Raw genomic sequence first — 17,797 nt, forward strand, 5'->3', positions numbered from 1 at the left:
AGACATTTTACCAGAGACCGATAGACACACAGACTTCTACAGCGGGGGAACAAAATATATTGACCTCTCTATTCAGCCCGGTACACTGAGCCTAAAAGCAAGGAGATGTTATACCTAATTCTCATGTTAGGTTCATCCACCTTATCTTGCAGGATCTATCTTGCTTTACCAGGTGATAACAAACAGATATCTCAAGGGACTTCAGAGTCAATAGCGAATAATGAAAGGAGTTTTACCTACCATTAAAACTCTTATTATTCTTGTTGACTCTGAAGTCCAGAGAACACCTACCTGGTTTCCTTGAGACATATCAAATTGAATACCAAAGACAAAGCACGCCACGATACAAGCGTCAGTCCTGCCAGCCGGTAAAAAACAAGATGAACAACCAGAGAGGTAAATAATCGAGAAGAAAAGGGGGTAAAAAGGGGCCAGCGCAGAAGAACACAAGGCAAAAATACGATCAACATCTCAAGGGACTTCAGAGTCAACAAGAATAATAAGAGTTTTAATGGTAGGTAAAACTCCTTTCATTTTATTATTGTGAGATGCCATTTTTGATCATTCTCCCGTGTGACTTTACCGAATTACGTACTGATTTTTAAGACGAAAATTACAGTAATAAGCAATAAATGGATTCAATAAGGTAAGAGAAATAATTTATCTATGATATTTTATATAATTATTTATGGTTTCTGGCAATATAAATTAATTTTACGTGTTTCTTCATGCACGTAACTTTACTGTCAAAATTTCCGAATGCAAAGTTTGAATGTTCTCATTATTTACCAATCCCTTTGATAATGTGCCGATATATTACTTTATAAGCTTAGAATATTGAATTATTATGAATATTCGATATATTTATATGTGTTTGAACTAGTATTTAGTTAATTCTACGTGTTTTTCCAACATTCAAAATTTCTTGACTAATGGCGATTTTTGTTGTTGTTCACAGCTGTTCCAAACCAACCGATTTGCCTCCAGAGGACAAAAATTACATAAATAAGCAAAAAAAAGGATTCAATAAGGTAAGATAAATAAGTTATCTATGATATTTTATATGTTTATTGATGGTTTCTGGCAATTTAAATTCATTTTACGTGTTTCTTCGTACACGAGACTGTACTGTCAAAATTTCCGAATGCAAAGTTTGAATGTTCGCATTATTTACCAAATACTTGATAATGTGCCGATATATCACTTTATAAGCCTAGAATATTGAATTATTATGAATATTCTATACAATTATATGTGTTTGAACGAGTATTTAGTTAATTCCACGTGTTTTCCCAACATTCAAAATTCATTTACTAATGGCGATTTTTTTGTTGTTTACAACTAATCCAAACCGACCGATTTGCCTATGATATCCAGATAATTGACTGATCAGCCACGTCACAACGTCGCTATAGGTTTTGTTTCCCGAATAGACCAAATGTCAATTTTACAGGAGACGAAAAACAAACTTCATTGTCGTATATTTTAATATCAGTAGATGTATCAATCATTCTTTCTACACTATATGATTGCGACATTATCTAAAAATAGATTCCAAGAATAATATACTGGTATAAATCATTAAATTCACAGAAAATGCGTTTTATTTACAAGTACTCACTCTGGATATTCGGGAAATTTTTAGCGCTCTCTCAGAATAGCGGATATTCGGGACAAAACATGGATATTCGGGATTTAAGACCGTAGCGTAATGCGGCACGACCGACGGAGTACTGAGTGGTCAAAAAATACGAACCTCAAATGTTATATTTATTTACACGATAAATGTTAATAATTACTTTTACTACTTATATAAATACCTAATTATGTTATATGAAGGTATTCGCTATGTTCGGTTTATTTCGGAATAAATAATTAAATACTTAGTTATAAAATAATCCATCGACTAAAAATGTATATTTTCAATTGTTTTAGGCTTTTCACCGGGATGCATAGGTACCACAGCATTACCCCTATTTCGCTATATTATAATAGTTTAGTGAAATTATTTTCCTAGCTATTACTCTCATTACCGCAAATATTGAATTTATTATTTATTACCTACCTAGTTTTGCAATGACGTATTACCTGCTGATAATTATCTGCCTATCTATTACCTACCATACGAGTCTATCGTTTATTCCGCTCCCCACCTACTTCTCAGTACCACAACCATTATGTTTACAGCAAATGCTATCTTCTTTCAAGTATTTTGAGAAATATAATCGTTGAGCAACACTGACAATCTTTGTATCGCATATTTATTAGAACCATGAGCGGTGATTAGTACTTACTAAAAAAACCAAGAGCCGTTGAAAAATGAAAAATAATAATTGCCTTACCCAAAAGGGCGTCGCATGCGGATTTTGCCTAAGGTTTGAGCCCCATGGACTACCGGACTGCAAGTAGGGTTGCCAACCATCCCGGATTGGCCGAAATTTCCCGGAATCGGAATCGCTGTCCCAGATCCCGGATGAATACTCAATTGTCCCGGAAATTTATAAATTGCTAAAAAACGAGAAGAATGATTTCATATCTGATGCTAATTGTTTTCTTACGAGATGTATCACATATTTGAAAGAAAATTATTTATTTAACGAAAGTAATATTTTTAACAAAATAAAATGTCTTTCTTTAAAGAAAAATAAAGAATTTTCTGAATTGACATGGGAGCAATTATCCGTTTTCCCAAATATATTACAAATCAAAATTGTCATCGATGCGTTATAGGCACATTTTTTACGGTATTTTTAATGTTTCAAAAGCAATTAGGTGAAACAATGTTCGCGCTTAGGTACATACTACAAGCTAATTTTCCTGCATCATCTCATAGGAAAAGATATATCCTGGAAAACCATCGCGTTTAATATATGCCTTGAGTTATATTACCATGTCTTCAAGTGAACGTGAAAGTGAATTTTCGAAAATGAATCTAATTTTTACCCCAATAAGAGTTTTATTGAAGACCAAAAAAGGTTCGGCAGTTTTGTTTATCAAACTCGCCTGACCATCTTTGACACTTCTCGATCCTTCAAAATACGTTGATCGGTGGTTACTCAGTGTAAGACATTCGGCCATAGACTCGTAACGCTAAGAAAAGGAATCGAGACGATTTGCCAGACGAGAATTGGACTGAACTTTGAAAATACCATGGCCCCCAAAACGAGAGGGCTGACAGGGCTCTAGCCTGGGGGATCGCCCAGATAAGTGAGATAAACGCACATCACAAATTTGCTCTAAACGTAAAAAAATCGCTTGCGGAGCTTCTTTCCTTCAGGCGTATTTACATTTTAAAATAAATGTTGTGGAATTGCATTTTTTGGTTAATGTTTATGATACACTGAATACCCTTAATTTTACCTCGAACACCATTTGAAAAACGCTACTATAGAGGGTCACACTGCCTTTAATCTTAGTGTAATATGTGTGTATAGGTAAGGGTCCGCCAAAGATCCTGGACTGGGGGCCCGCTTCAGGATATGGGGACTATGGAAAGCACCACATACTTTTATTCAAATATATGTTTTTACAATATTATTTTTTACAACTTTAGTTGTTTATGTGTACCTATTTGTTTGTTTGTTTAATTTTTTATGCGCTTCCTGGCATAGAAAAGGTTGCTTTAAATTATATTTGAATGTAATTTTCTTTAGAAGGTAAGAAGTTTGGCAAGAAGTGAGTTCCGGCACCTTTGTTTAAAAAAAGCTCTGTATAGGTATATGTAATTAAGTTGCACATAAAAAGTTTCCTCAGAAAATTAGGTAATGGCTGACTGATGGTGATGTTCAGTTTTGAGATATTTGTCCCGTAATCGTCACAGGAAAAGTTGGCAACCCTAACTGCTAGGCACTTGCGCTTGCTCGATCGAAAACAGAGGGGAAAAACCGCGTGGCAACTTACGTTCGTCGCGCGGGCCATAGTTTTGAAACTTCATAATTCTTGTATAAATAAAAAAAACAAGTATTTAGTCCTTTTTTTATTAAACAACATTATTTACTTTACACTGGAAAGCACAAGGCCTCTTCAATTATGTAATACAAATACGACAATTAATACTTACAGATATAGAGAAATAGAAATTCAATACAGAATAAAATAGAGAGGGTTCAGTAAACAAAAATAATAATATGTATAAGTAAAGTAAATAGTTAAACAAGTGAACAGAAAAAAATATAGCAAAATAGTGAAACCAACAAAGATAATTGAAGTGCATTGTACTTCATTCATAGTTTTTGAAACTCTCGACGAGCGCATAGTGCGCATTAAAAATCATTGGTTCTAGACAGAAGAATTTTTCACAATGATATAAATAATATTCCAATATTATCACGTAGGTACCTGAGTGATTAAAATATTAAAAAAAAACATGCTACACCGAAACCAGATCGTGTAAACCGATTAGCTGTCGCGACAAAACGTGTAAAGGAAATTGATGTACCTTCAGACAACATTTTTATTGATAGCGAATAAATTTCTTCAATAAAAATATAGTTTATTTAAACAACAAGATATATCTATGTACGTATACAACATATAATTATAATACTTTATTTACCGTACGTGATTAGGTAAAACAATAAATTGGTAGGTACCTTTTTTGCAGTCGCGAAAAATATCGACGTTTTTATTAAAATCGCAATATCTCTTTAATGCGTCGACATATTGACATGGAATTTTCAGGATTCGTCAAAAATGTATCGATAATTAAATAAATATTTGTATTTATTAATGATTTAATGTTTTTCAAACTATGGTTTATAGTTTCCGAAGAGTAGGTACGAGGGTGGGTCAATAATTCCTTAGAAAAAAGCATTAAAACAGTTTTTATTTTTGTATTTTTTTTTTATTTCTCAACATAATCTCCTTGGAGCTCAATACACTTGGTTAGACGTTTCTCAATTTTTTTTAAACCGTCAGAAAAATAAGTTTTCGGAAGGTCCTCAAAATAAGCATTTGTCCGATCGATGACTTCTTCATTTGAAAAAAAACGTTGTCCACTTAGCCATTTTTTTAAGTTTGGGAAAAGGAAAAAGTCACTGGGGGCTAAATCTGGCGAATACGGTGGGTGGTCAACCAATTCGAACTTCAATTCTTCAATTTTAGCCATTGATCGTAAACATGTGTGAACACGGGCATTGTCCTGATGAAAGAGGATTTTTTTCCTGTTTAAATGAGGCCGTTTTTCTTCAATTTTGTTTTTTAGCTGGTCCAATAAAGATGCATAATAATCCCCTGTTATTGTTTTTCCTTTTTCCAAATAGTCAACGAAAATAATTTTACGTGCATCCCAAAATACAGTAGCCATAACCTTACCAGCTGATTTTACGGTTTTCGCCTTCTTTGGACATGGTTTGCCTTCGCAATCCACTGCTTTGACTGTTCTTTCGTCTCGGGAGTATAATGGTGTATCCATGTTTCATCTACAGTCACAAAGCGACGAAAAAATTCATCCGGATTGCGTTGCATGAGCGACAACAGGGCTTTAGAGGCCACCACCCTATTGCGTTTATTGTCGACTGTGAGCAAACGCGGCACCCATCTTGCAAAAATATTTTTCATGCCCAATTTGTCATGTAAAATAGAAATGACGCTACCTTTTGAGATCCCTGTAACCTAAATTATCTCACTCAACTTTAATCTTCGGTCACTTAACACCATATCGTGGATTTTATTGACCATTTCTGGTGTAGTCACCTCTACAGGACGTCCTGAGCGTGGTTCATCCTTTGTTGATGTACGACCACGTTTAAATTCATTTAACCAGTTATAAATAGTTGCAAGTGAAGGAGCAGATATGCCGTGAACTAAATCCAACTCATTTTTTATTTCCTTTGCTGTTAACCCTTTTATATTAAAATGTTTAATAACAGCTCTAAACTCAATTTTCTCCATTTTCCATTTTTCCATTTTCCACAAGCAATTTTTTTTTTTTAAATGTACGAGAAACACACAACAACCCGACCAATCTGATTGAAACTTCGCAGCATACTGAATCGGTAGTGCCGCTGCATGAAAACAAACCGCTTACAGTACTAGTCGCGCCACCTGTCGGCTTTTCTAAGGACTTATTGACCCACCCTCGTACATACGATTTTCATACAGTTAGTTGATAATTTATTTTGATCACCCCAATCTTTGTCAAATAAGTATTCATACAAAAAATAAGAAAACTAACAGTACACATTTTAGATTATAATAATTATATAAATAGAAAAATAAATATGGTTCAAACTAACCATGAAACTTAACACCTTGTTTCAAATACCCACATTTAAACAATGATCTTTTGTTATATTTGCCAGAATTAGTCATTGATACCGAGTCTAGACTCTTGAGTCGCCACATAAATATGTCACATAAACATGAGTGCAAATTACATGCAATGGATAAAAATTATTTACGCACGACTCAGAGGTTCTCAATCCATAGAAATAAAAGTTTTTACTTCGACAAGTAAACGGTTTTGGACAATTTGTGCCTATAATAAATTCGTTGACAGATTTGAATCATAAACAATAATCAAAATTTTTAAAATCATTTAAAATTAATCATTTTTTACCCATTATAATATTGCAATACACTTATACAAATAAGTCTACTTATAATAAATTACAAAAAAAAAGACTATGGTCAAGTGGAGTCACATAGAAAATGTAGTCATAAACATGTTTTAAAACGTTTAGTTTATGCACTAGGATTACATTTAGCATTTTTTACAAAAAGCATAAAATTTTACAAAGACATATCGGTACATAATTAATAAAAATAAGTGAATGAGTATTTGGTTAATAGACGGGATCATTAAAAATGTCGCCTGGTAACGTTGATCTATGCTAATCTTAGGTCTAAAAACATTTGTCTAAATCGAATTAGGAAAAAGTCCTTTATCGCTTAATCCTAAAATAGCTTTATAATATGTGACATCAATGTCTGGCATGTATGGAAACATTGCTATCAAATCTTTCACTTTTTTCTCGGTCAATTTCGTGATATTAGTGGACATCCTTCGAATTGTAGGAAAACTTATTTCCTTGTTAGACGGTGTACGGTTAACTTTCTTATAAATATTAACTGTTATGAAATCTGAGGCAAATGATATTTTATATTCTACTAAATCAATTTGGTCGAGGTTATAACGAATATGTTTAATTTTTGTGTACGGAATTTGTGCGTACAATAGTTTTACCGCTGCATTCCCATAATCAAGACTATCACCTGCCATCATTTGTAATACGACAAATTTATTTTTAACGCTACGAATTTTTAAAAATTGGCGAACTAATCCCAATGGGCTATATATTTCGATGTTTCTTAATGATTTTTCTATGACACTGTGTGCTGAATCGATCTCTTGAATGTTTCCATGACCTGGCTCAGAAAATTTTTGCTCTACGACTTTAATTGTTTTTATCTCCTGATTCAATAAAAAGTTTTTTATGGCGGTGCTCATGAAAGAGTTTTTATTTTGTGGGACGCAACTATCCGACCATAATATTAAATGTTGGACATCCGGATTGTCCGAAGCGATAGCTTTTAATATTTTAATAAGCGCACTTGCAATATCGTTACCTGAGCGACCACTATATCCTTCGTGCCAAATTGCGTTATATATATGACTATTGCAATGACCGGTTAAATTATACATATTAATTTTGCTTCTATAATAAAAATTGGAAACATTAGCTTTGGGCAAACTAAAAACATTTTGTAAATCAAATGTTACCACAGCAGAAACAAGAGTAACATTATTAACATTGGTATTAATTATAATACCTCTGTCTTTGGTTCTTTCTTCAGCGCCTTCAACTTTTCTTTGGATATGTTTGTCGTTGTCCATAATTTCGTCAGCAGTTGGATTTTTCAGGTATTTAAATTTTTCACACGAATCACACCGATCTTTTTTTGGATGTTGAAATGCCAGGCTAAAATCTCGTTTAAATACTTCACGGTAAATGTTTATTTTGACCGGGTTTTCCGTTTGTGAAAAATACAAGTCGTACATTTTCTGTACGTTCAATGATGCTTCAAGATATTTCATGGTTGTGCTCTTCCGACAGTAGTGCGATTCAACAGCCGGAAACGATTGAATGTGAGACCGGACAATATCTAAATCAGTAGTGCTTGTACACCTCTTCACATATTTCCCTTTTGTCGGGGTTCTAGGCACATTTGTCACACTATTTTGCACCTTCTCGTGAAAATAATACACTCTACTATCACAGATGTCTAAAGTGCTGCAAAAAAATTTTTGGCACACCTTAATTTTTTCGGCAAGCAGTTCAAAATAATAAGTATATGAGAAGCGTTTCCGACTTGTTTCTTTCTTTGTCCGTTTTCTTGTTGGTATTGACCTCGTTGTATATTTGCTGTAATAATGGTTTTTTTATCATCACTTAACTTATAAAATTGAGAGTGGATAATTTTTCTTTCGTCTTCCGTAAATTTACTCATACATTTTAGATGACATGTTGGGAAACATGTGCTTTTCACAATTTTTGCTGGATGTGTTTTCTTCATAATATCGACGTATTCTTCGCCATGTTCCCTTTTATTTTTCCGGACATTTCGTGTCCACTCCGTTGGATTAATTTTTCTTTTAACGCCACAGGAATTTTGAGAAGAGGAACATATTATGGACATCTCATTCTCTTCGCCTTGGGTTTGGTTTGGTGACGGGGCTTCTATACAGTCTCTGAAGGTACTGGAAAAAGGTAAATTTAAATAAAACACAAAATAAAATAAGCAAATTAAATAAAAGGAAGCTGTTTTCATATAATACAAACCCTAAAAATGACGTAGTCAAAATTTCATTAAACAATTCGAGATTAGGACCAAAGTAAAATTTAAGTTTTAATACAATCAATTTCTATTTTTTCTTTCCATATTGTAACATTTTTATATGATATTCTTATTGACAGAAAAATAATGCGTCATTATGGTCTTCAATCGAACTTGTTAGTTTTATTACAAACCACCAAATAAATATTATATATTTATTATTGTAAGGAATAAGAACTATGTGAGCATGTATAAATTATTAACCATTAGCTGATAATATTAGATTAGTACATATTATATCGTAAGTGTATAATATTAACTAAATAAAATATTACTAGGTAACGTAAATAATAAATTAAATTAACTATTAACGCATTCTAAAATAAATAATATCACCGTCTTTATTTTCACAGAAATAGGTACCTACGTTAAAAGTAAAATAAAGACAAACCATGTTTGATGAAGAAATAATAATTAATTCTTTACGTTACGGTAGTTACCGGGTCACACTGTAGAAATGCTGTATAATTCATATGACCGTTGGGTTTTGTCGCTATTCATCGATACAAAATACAGTTATTTAGGTTAAAATACTCACTTCCATAACTCTGTTGTAAGTTCAGGGCGAACTGGTGACGTATCAGCCATGATTTATCTCTTCAAATTTGTTGAACTCACTATTAAAACAATGGTAACTTTAAAAACAATACTTAACAGCTCGAACTTTGAAAGATGAATCCGGAGGGCCAAAAAGTATGATTGCGGGCGTGATTGTTTTAGAGCTAGACAGCGTGAATGTGGGAGCGAGATGCACGAGATCAGCGCGGTTTGATTGGCTTAAGTGATATTCGGGAAATAAAAACTCAGCCAGCGGTATATTTTGACACAAATTAACTTGGATATTCAGGAACGGATAGTTGGACGTTCGGGAGAAAAGCACGGAATAATTGTTGCTTAATATGGCCTATTCGGGTTTTTTTTTTAAATATCTCTATTTCTAGATAAAAATATATTGTTTTTATAAATGATTTCGGTAGAGTTCGGTAAAAGAAATCGAACTGCATTAAAATGTCGATTTCGACTAAAATGGATATTCGGGAAACAAATCCTATAGCGACGACAAGATAATAATTTATACGCAAAATATAATTTATATAAGACAATCGAATATTTTGATAAAGCCTCATGTTTCCCAAGAATTAAATTCTGTTTACTAATGTGGAATTTTGTTTTGATTCCAGCCTATTTTCACGCATTGAAATGGGAGGCCTTTGGAACAGGCGACTCTGAGCAGGATTATGCATTCGAGTTATTATATGACTCTGATTCAGATGTTCTACTGGATGCCACCACCGATGTCGCAGACATCACCGATTTCACCGCCGGCCACTAGAGCAACTTTGAGGACGACTTCAACGGTTTCATTAACCGCATTACAGAGGTGCTAGATGAAACCAGTATGGTGTCAGGAGTCGACACGTCCGAGGACCTACTCCCTGGCCCATCTCGGACAGAAACCAGAGGTCGAGCGGGTGGACGGCGTGGAAAAGGAAGTAGGGGCGGTCGTCCCAGAGGCAGCCGAGGAGGAAATGCGAGGTTTAGTGCCAGTGTTACTGAACCGTGGTCAACAGAAGACTACACTCCAGCACCTGGACCGTTTACTGCTGACCCAAGTGTAAAAGTGAATGTTGACGTTCAGTCTGTTCATTGATTTTTTTTAAATGTAACCCAAGTCGTAAGTTAGAATTTAAAGATTTTTTAGTAGAGTATTCAATTTCTTTAATGTCTTTTGGTACCGATGTCTCGTCTTCTCCAGCACTGAGGCATCATGTGGCGCTGGATTAGCCTGTAAGGTTATCTGAAGACATGTCCAGACATACCTTACAGGCGATTCTAACGACGTAGAAAAAGGCATATCCATCAAAGCTATGCAAGGTATATGCCAAAAATAAAAAAAGGAGCGAGACTCGGTACATGTGTAAAGAGTGTGATGTTCCTCTTCACAAAAGCATCTGCTGGCAGAAATATCACACTATTCGTCATTATTAAACTGTTTTTGATTGTTCCTGAAAGTTTTATTTAAATATTCCCACAAATAAGCCAATAAACCAAGATTATATCATTTACTAGAAAAAACCAATTTCACTCAAATTTGTCCGGGAATAGGGGTAAGATTAATAAAAACCTGCCGGGGCTGAAAGTCTTTTTCATCCTACCACGCGCCACCAATGGAAGATTCCGACTTAAAGTTGTCAAAAATTTCCGTAACAAAATACGCTATAACCTTCAATGCGTATTTCAAAAACCGCTATAACACTATGTAACTTACAAAAGCCGCTATAACCAAACATTAAGTCAACAACAAGTTAACAATATAAATAGATATGCAAAATATTTCCAAAAATACTCCATCATTGGGCAAAAAAGTAAAACATCGATAGTCCCTTTATCCATAAACTGAGAAGTTTTTATTGATTTTCTCAACAAAATGAAAAGGTGTTATAGGGGGTTTTGAAATACGCATTGAAGGTTATAGCGTATTTTGTTACGGAAATTTTTGACAACTTTAAGTCGGAATCTTCCATTGGTGGCGCGTGGTAGGATGAAAAAGACTTTCAGCCCCGGCAGGTTTTTATTTATATAGAAATAGGTATCTAACTTAGTAATTACGGAAATATTATCTCTCCATTAAAAAATACAGCTAACTGGTTGGAAACAAAATGTATTAATTGATATGGAATGTTTAACCGGAGTGTATTTTTTGTCGGGTTTGCGATGTCTAGTTTACTTCCGTTGTCTTTGGACGTCACAACCTTGATGACGAACAATGACACGTGCAGATTTGAGAATTATATTTAAATTATAGGTACTTATAATCGAACAACATCTTCTTGGCTACGTGTTCAAACTGCGAACTACAATCTCCTCTCATTTTTAACCGCAATTCCATTATAAACTAACAAGCTCCTCCCATTTAGTCGACAACAACGCCTTCCGGCTTTTGCCTAAATCTTCTTGTTGGAGAGTACCTAATTAATTTGTCCAAATATTTTTGCCAGTCACTCGAGAGTTTTGAAAGTTGTCAGGTGTAGGTATATTGAATTGTATCTGAAAACCGTGGGCTCGCAATATTGTCTTTTGAAGTAGAGATGGCATTTAAATTAGACATAATATACATTTAGTTAGTATTATATCCATACAACACATTTCTTAGATATTAGAGTCATGGAAGGATGATAAAAAATATGGTATAAAAAATGAGGTGGCATTTTAGCGCTGCCTAGGGGCGGCATTTTGTCTAGTGACGGCACTGAGTAAGCACCTACCTAAGTACTTATCTACTTATTACAATTTAATACTAGGTACAATAGGTAAAGTTAATAGAAGGGCAGCAATATTAAATTCCGTAGGTACTATATTTTTGATTCTTCTCCAAATATTAGGTCCATTTACCTGGATCACCCAATGTTAAAACTCCTTGGGTGCGTTTATTTGTGCATCGTTAGTGCACGATTTTTTTTCGTTTGTGCACCTATAATAACCGAAAAATTCCAATTTCAAATTGGGTGTTCCAGCTAAACGTTGGGTCACCCAATGTTGAAATTTCAACTTTTTTTGTGTGCATTCGTTTGTGCATCGTTAGTGCACGTTTGTGCACGCGTTTCTTTCGTTTGTGCACGCACATTAAGGGGGTTATTCGGATTTCAATTTGGGTGACCCAGCTAAATGCTGGATACTTGTGTCACTAAACTTAGATTTTTTTCAAAAATAAATTGTTAACACTAGTGCGTTGGTAGTGAACGTTAGTGCACGATTCTTTTTTGCCTTTTCATCTGTATTCAGCGCGCTATTTAATTTTTAAGTTTGTATGCAAAACCTGACTGCGTGGGTTTAAAAATATTTTTTTTAGTGAAATCTCTTGTCGCATAGGTAATGCGCAATTCTGCATACTTTTTTAATTTTTTTCTCATATAGTGCGTGAGATATTTGATATGAAATATTTGATGAACGTTAAGTCGAGGCACCCAACAAACTTTTTTAACTTTTTATTAGGTCATCAATTTGTCTATTATTGGCTTACGTTTGTGCACGTGCTTTTTTGGATTTCGAGATTATATCTTGAGAGATATTATTTTTTTTAATTTAGTGACTTGATACTTGAACCGTTAAATTTACCTTAAAATTGTTTTGTTAAATGCATACGATTACATATATTTTTTTGAACTTTTGACATGATTTTTAAATTTTTTATCTCTTACATTAAGCTATAAATTTGATTTTGAATGGCCGTCAAGTTTTAACATCAAACATTTTTTTTCACATTTTTTAAATGCACAGCTTTGAGTAATTTAATTACATGATTTTTCATGTATTTTGTATTGTTTTTTCATGTAAATTACGTGAAAAATTCTCATTTTTCCATTTTCACTAAGTACCTCGTCAAAATATCCCGAACAAAAACAACCACATCCGCATGGATGGTCTGGTCAAAAGAGTTTCGCAAACAGCCAATACGGCTTCTATCTGTTTTCCATTTATAAATAATCCATGATAATCAACATCTTCGTGCTTCAATTTGGAAAGCACCTGTATATATTTTTATTGGTGCGTCGTCAAAATATACTTTGCGAAGCCATTCGCAACAGTCATAGCTGTCACCAAAAACTGTTTCCACCACTCCAATGTCACAATATTATATTATTTATCTTACAAATTATTGATGGCTTTCACTGTATCTTTAGACCTCGTGCGTTCATAAATGTTTCGTTATGCATTAATTTATGACGAGCAAGCTTTATATCCAACGCTAGTTAGGTACTTTAAAAATCCCAATTTTAAGACATTTAAGACAACCAATCAACAACCAATAAACAAAATTATAAGTAGTTATTATCCACCTTATCGTTTCGAATGACAGCATAAGAATCATGTATAATTAATAATTATTAAATATTAGTATTTTGTCAAATATTGTCTATGAATATAAGTATATTAAGTTTGTTGTCGTTGCCTATCATACTTCAAAATCATCTGTCACATGAGATGCGCCTTTCATGTTTAGGGTACTGGAAATACTATTTAATAAAACAATGCAAAGTCAGAATGAAAATAATATATTGACGTGCTCTGATAAACTAGAAGGAGTTAAGACAAGGATCTCTACAAATGTTTCAAAGGACCTACCAGACCACCATTAAAAACAAGCAATTAATTTTGGATCCCTCTCAAAAACAACTAACATTGCTGCAAAAGAAATTTCATCATTACATTCATACAATCAATATGACTGGATTCGAAACCGTTTCGCAACCAATGCCGAAAATTCTATAGAACCGCTTTCTCTATAAATTTGAGAGGAATTAGTTGAATTGGGAAACGATGGGACTCTAAAAACTGAATTTTGCCGATGTTCCATTGGCTATTTTCTGGATTTCGGTTAAAAAAGAATATTCTTGGATTTCCGACAAGGCTATTGCAGTTCAGCTACCGTATCTGGGCATTTTCGCCAAAGTTTGTACATTGCGTTTTTGGCATGTCCCATGACTTTGATTGATTTTTTCATAGTTATTATATTATAAAATGTTGGAAAGTTATGTACTTTTAACATGCAAATTTATTAATTTACTCTATTCAATCAGTTAAATACAACTATCTGACCTGTATATATTTTTAATTGATTATTTAGATCGAAAGGTAGTGCGTTTTTACCATGTCCCACCCATAAATTCAAATAAACAAAGTCTGATTTCGTCATTAATTTTGAGTGTGTAAAATTAAATTCGTAGTGTTTTCAACAGCTTACATTATATATTTTTGGAAAATATATAGTTTTTTCGTAAATTTGTACCAATATTGAAAAAAAATCACGTTTAAAGTGTGTCCCAGGATATTTGAAAAAGTGGAACTCCACATTCCGTTACCACGATTTTAGCATGAAGGCGAAAAATTTTCACTATAAATATGTTTTTTTTTAATGTAGCAACATTTTTGTATAACACTGATCGCCATGTACACTTTAAATTGTTGGTGTGTGTCGGTATCGCTATCGGAACAGGTTGCTTTCTGGGTTGGTCATTTAAGAAGTTCCACTACTGTTACCACGATTTATAAGGTAAGAAAACACATATTTCTATTTCACATACTACACATATGGAGCTTATCTTTCATACTACAGATATAATAAAACATATCGCAGGTTTAACAATAAAACTAAGCTAAATTTTGGCTTCAAACACTTCTGAAACAGAATCCGTTACTTCCACTCCGAAACTATATTGGTGGTAACGTATATGTGGAATGTAAAAGTAACGAAATGGCATGCATAAAGTTGGGTTTACAGTGTGTGTTTAGTTCTTCATAGATTATAAAAAAAATTATTTTGTCTGTTCGTATGAAAAACAAAAATATTTTCATTAAAAAATATAAAAAATAACCTGACTATAATATAATAATATAATAAAGATTAAAAAAGTATGTGATATGTCTGAATACGCAAAAATAGCGCACATAAAAGTATGGAGATAAAAAAAAACAACAGAAGGAAAAGAAAAAACACCAGACTGAAATAATTGCGAGACAGGCACTGGCTCTGTCATACTCTTTCTGTTATACGCCACCAAAATTTTAAAACTTCTCCATACATTTTAGGCATAGAAATTTATAAAAATGTATGAAAAAGTATTTTTTTGTCACGTTTAACAGAAATGTGTACTCGATTAGATTTAATACCTAGAACTGTAGGTATTCACGAAATGTCAGAAAAGTACGTCTTGATTACAATCAACCTGTATAGCTACATTTTATGTTGATGAATACAATTAAATTTCAAGACAACATAAAGTCGAACTTGGTTATTACGAGGAAGATGGGACCGACTGAATTTGCTTGTTATAAGCGTTACTCGTTATATCAGAGAATAGGTATTTTTAAATGAGCATGTCACATTACACAAAAAGCCGAAAATAAAAAATTTGGAAACCATCGTAAAAATCCCCGAAACGAGCATGGCATTCATAAACTACAAAAGAAGTTGTTTATTGTAATTAACGCTGGTAGGTACCTACGGACTTCACAAACCTTGGATTTTTCAACCATATGCGTGGATACTTTTTTATTATTGTCGGTGAAACACCAATAAGGTAGGTACTTAGACACTTTACTAGTGTCATAAACGTAATCCGACCCCGGCGGCATCCTGTCCAATCGGATTTTATTGCTTAGGGTCGAAATGTTTTAAAACGGTCGACACATTAACAGTATTTTAGCTCGGTATATCCGATAAGTTGCTCGTTATAACAGTGAAAGAATTAAATGTATGGCGAAAATCATAAACCAATTGTCAACAAATGTTTCGTTATTACATCCGAGATCTCGCTATGTCAGAGATCGTAATAACCGAGTTTGACTATAATTATTTTCGTAAAAGTTATATACTCCGTGCCGCGCTAGGAACTCGCGTCTGAATCCCTTGCTGATTTTTTTTTTCATATATTGTTAATTTGCTTAAAAATATTTTTTATCTGAGTTACAAATAATATAAATGCCAAATAAAGTTATGGTAATGTATAGTGTGTCAAAATTATTACCTACCTTATTTTACAAGTATTGTGAAATTTATTATAAAATATGTCTATTTTAGTGATTAAGTTTGATTTGTTTTGTTATTTTGACGCACGTTGAATATTTATCTGTCTATCAAAAAATTCAAATAAATTTCATAAAACAAAAATTTGTTTTTATGGTAACATGTAACTTAAGCTTTACAAATTACACTCCGTTACCATTTCGTTCCATTCCGAAAATGTCCCCAAAAAAGTTGAACGTTAACTATTTTTCATTTGATTATTAAATAACGAAACTTATTTATTTTTCCAATAAAATTTAGTAAAAGTGATTATTGTCTTTAAAAAAATAGCAGAACGAACATTGATTGGTTTTTTCAAATACTAAAGGAAAAATGCTCTGCCATTATAGACATAGGGTAACGGAGGGGAACGAAATGTGCCCAAGAATTAAAATTCAATAATATTTTTTGACTATTTGTAGTTTTATTTTGAAGTGTATGGTTTTTTTAATCTAATAGAGCTCTTTTAAGTGATAAAAAGTGTTTCATTCATGTTTTAAAAGCTAAGTTTCGTAGTCACGGAACGGAAACTTATTATGCCCAATTTCATAATAAAAATGATATAAATATTGTATTAATCAATATTTTGCTGAAAAATTGCTATTACCAATTCAGCAATAGAACAAGGAATCTGCTAGCTATATAAAAATGGTTAATTTGAGTGAAAAAATAATATTACCCAAATTTCAAACATGTACAAACTTTGGCGAAAATGCCCATCTACGATATATGTGTGCAAAAGTTTTTCAACTCAACTTATAATTAAAAATTTCGAGAATGTAGTATAACCAAGAACTTCGGGTTGTTCTTTAAAATATCAAGTCAAAAATACACAGGGTGGGGGACTGATAGGCCTCTAGCCTGAGGGACCAGGCTCAGGGGTGGGACTGCGTGGCAGGTCAACCAGATAAGAAAGATAAACCCAAATTACTAATTTGCTCACATATTAAAAAGAGTCGACTGCAGCGCTATTTTACTACGCTGGTAAACATTCGATTGTAGGTTACAATAATTATTTATTATTATTGTGTCAATATTCGACAAACAAATATTCTTAACCAGACAACTAACCATAATTCAAGTGGATGTATTAATGAATACAAACATTCAATACCATTAATTTTACCTCAAACACCATTTTAAAAACTCTATTTTAGAGTATCACACTGTCTTTAACCTTAGCGATAGGTAGGAGGGGCAAATATCCTAGTCTGTGGTCCCCCTTCAGGATGTGAGGTCCATGTTTTGGTGTATAAATTGTTTTACATGTGGTGTGTCACTGTCTTCTGCGAAAACCTGTGGTGTGTCTTGGGTGAGAAAAGGTTGCGGGGCACTGATTTACGTATGTAATAACCGGTATCGGTGCAAGTCGGTTTACAGGAAGCCAGGCGGGAA

The 17,797-nt window shown here is 33.4% G+C and overlaps 2 protein-coding genes across 2 annotated transcripts in view; both read right to left on the reverse strand.

The window, feature by feature from the left end:
* LOC147063766 (uncharacterized) overlaps window positions 1-17,797 on the reverse strand; it is a 76,702-nt gene that overhangs the window by 12,644 nt on the left and 46,261 nt on the right. The window lies entirely within an intron of this gene.
* Window positions 6,636-8,418, reverse strand: LOC147063767 (uncharacterized). Its single transcript, XM_085959344.1, has one exon. It carries the CDS (start codon window positions 8,036-8,038, stop codon window positions 6,860-6,862), a length of 1,179 nt encoding a protein of 392 aa, XP_085815470.1. The 5' UTR covers window positions 8,039-8,418; the 3' UTR covers window positions 6,636-6,859.

The sequence above is a fragment of the Rhyacophila brunnea genome, unplaced genomic scaffold (genome assembly GCF_057557595.1).
Source record: "Rhyacophila brunnea isolate RB1 unplaced genomic scaffold, BYU_Rbru_1.0 scaffold_88, whole genome shotgun sequence".
NCBI lineage: Eukaryota > Metazoa > Arthropoda > Insecta > Trichoptera > Rhyacophilidae > Rhyacophila > Rhyacophila brunnea.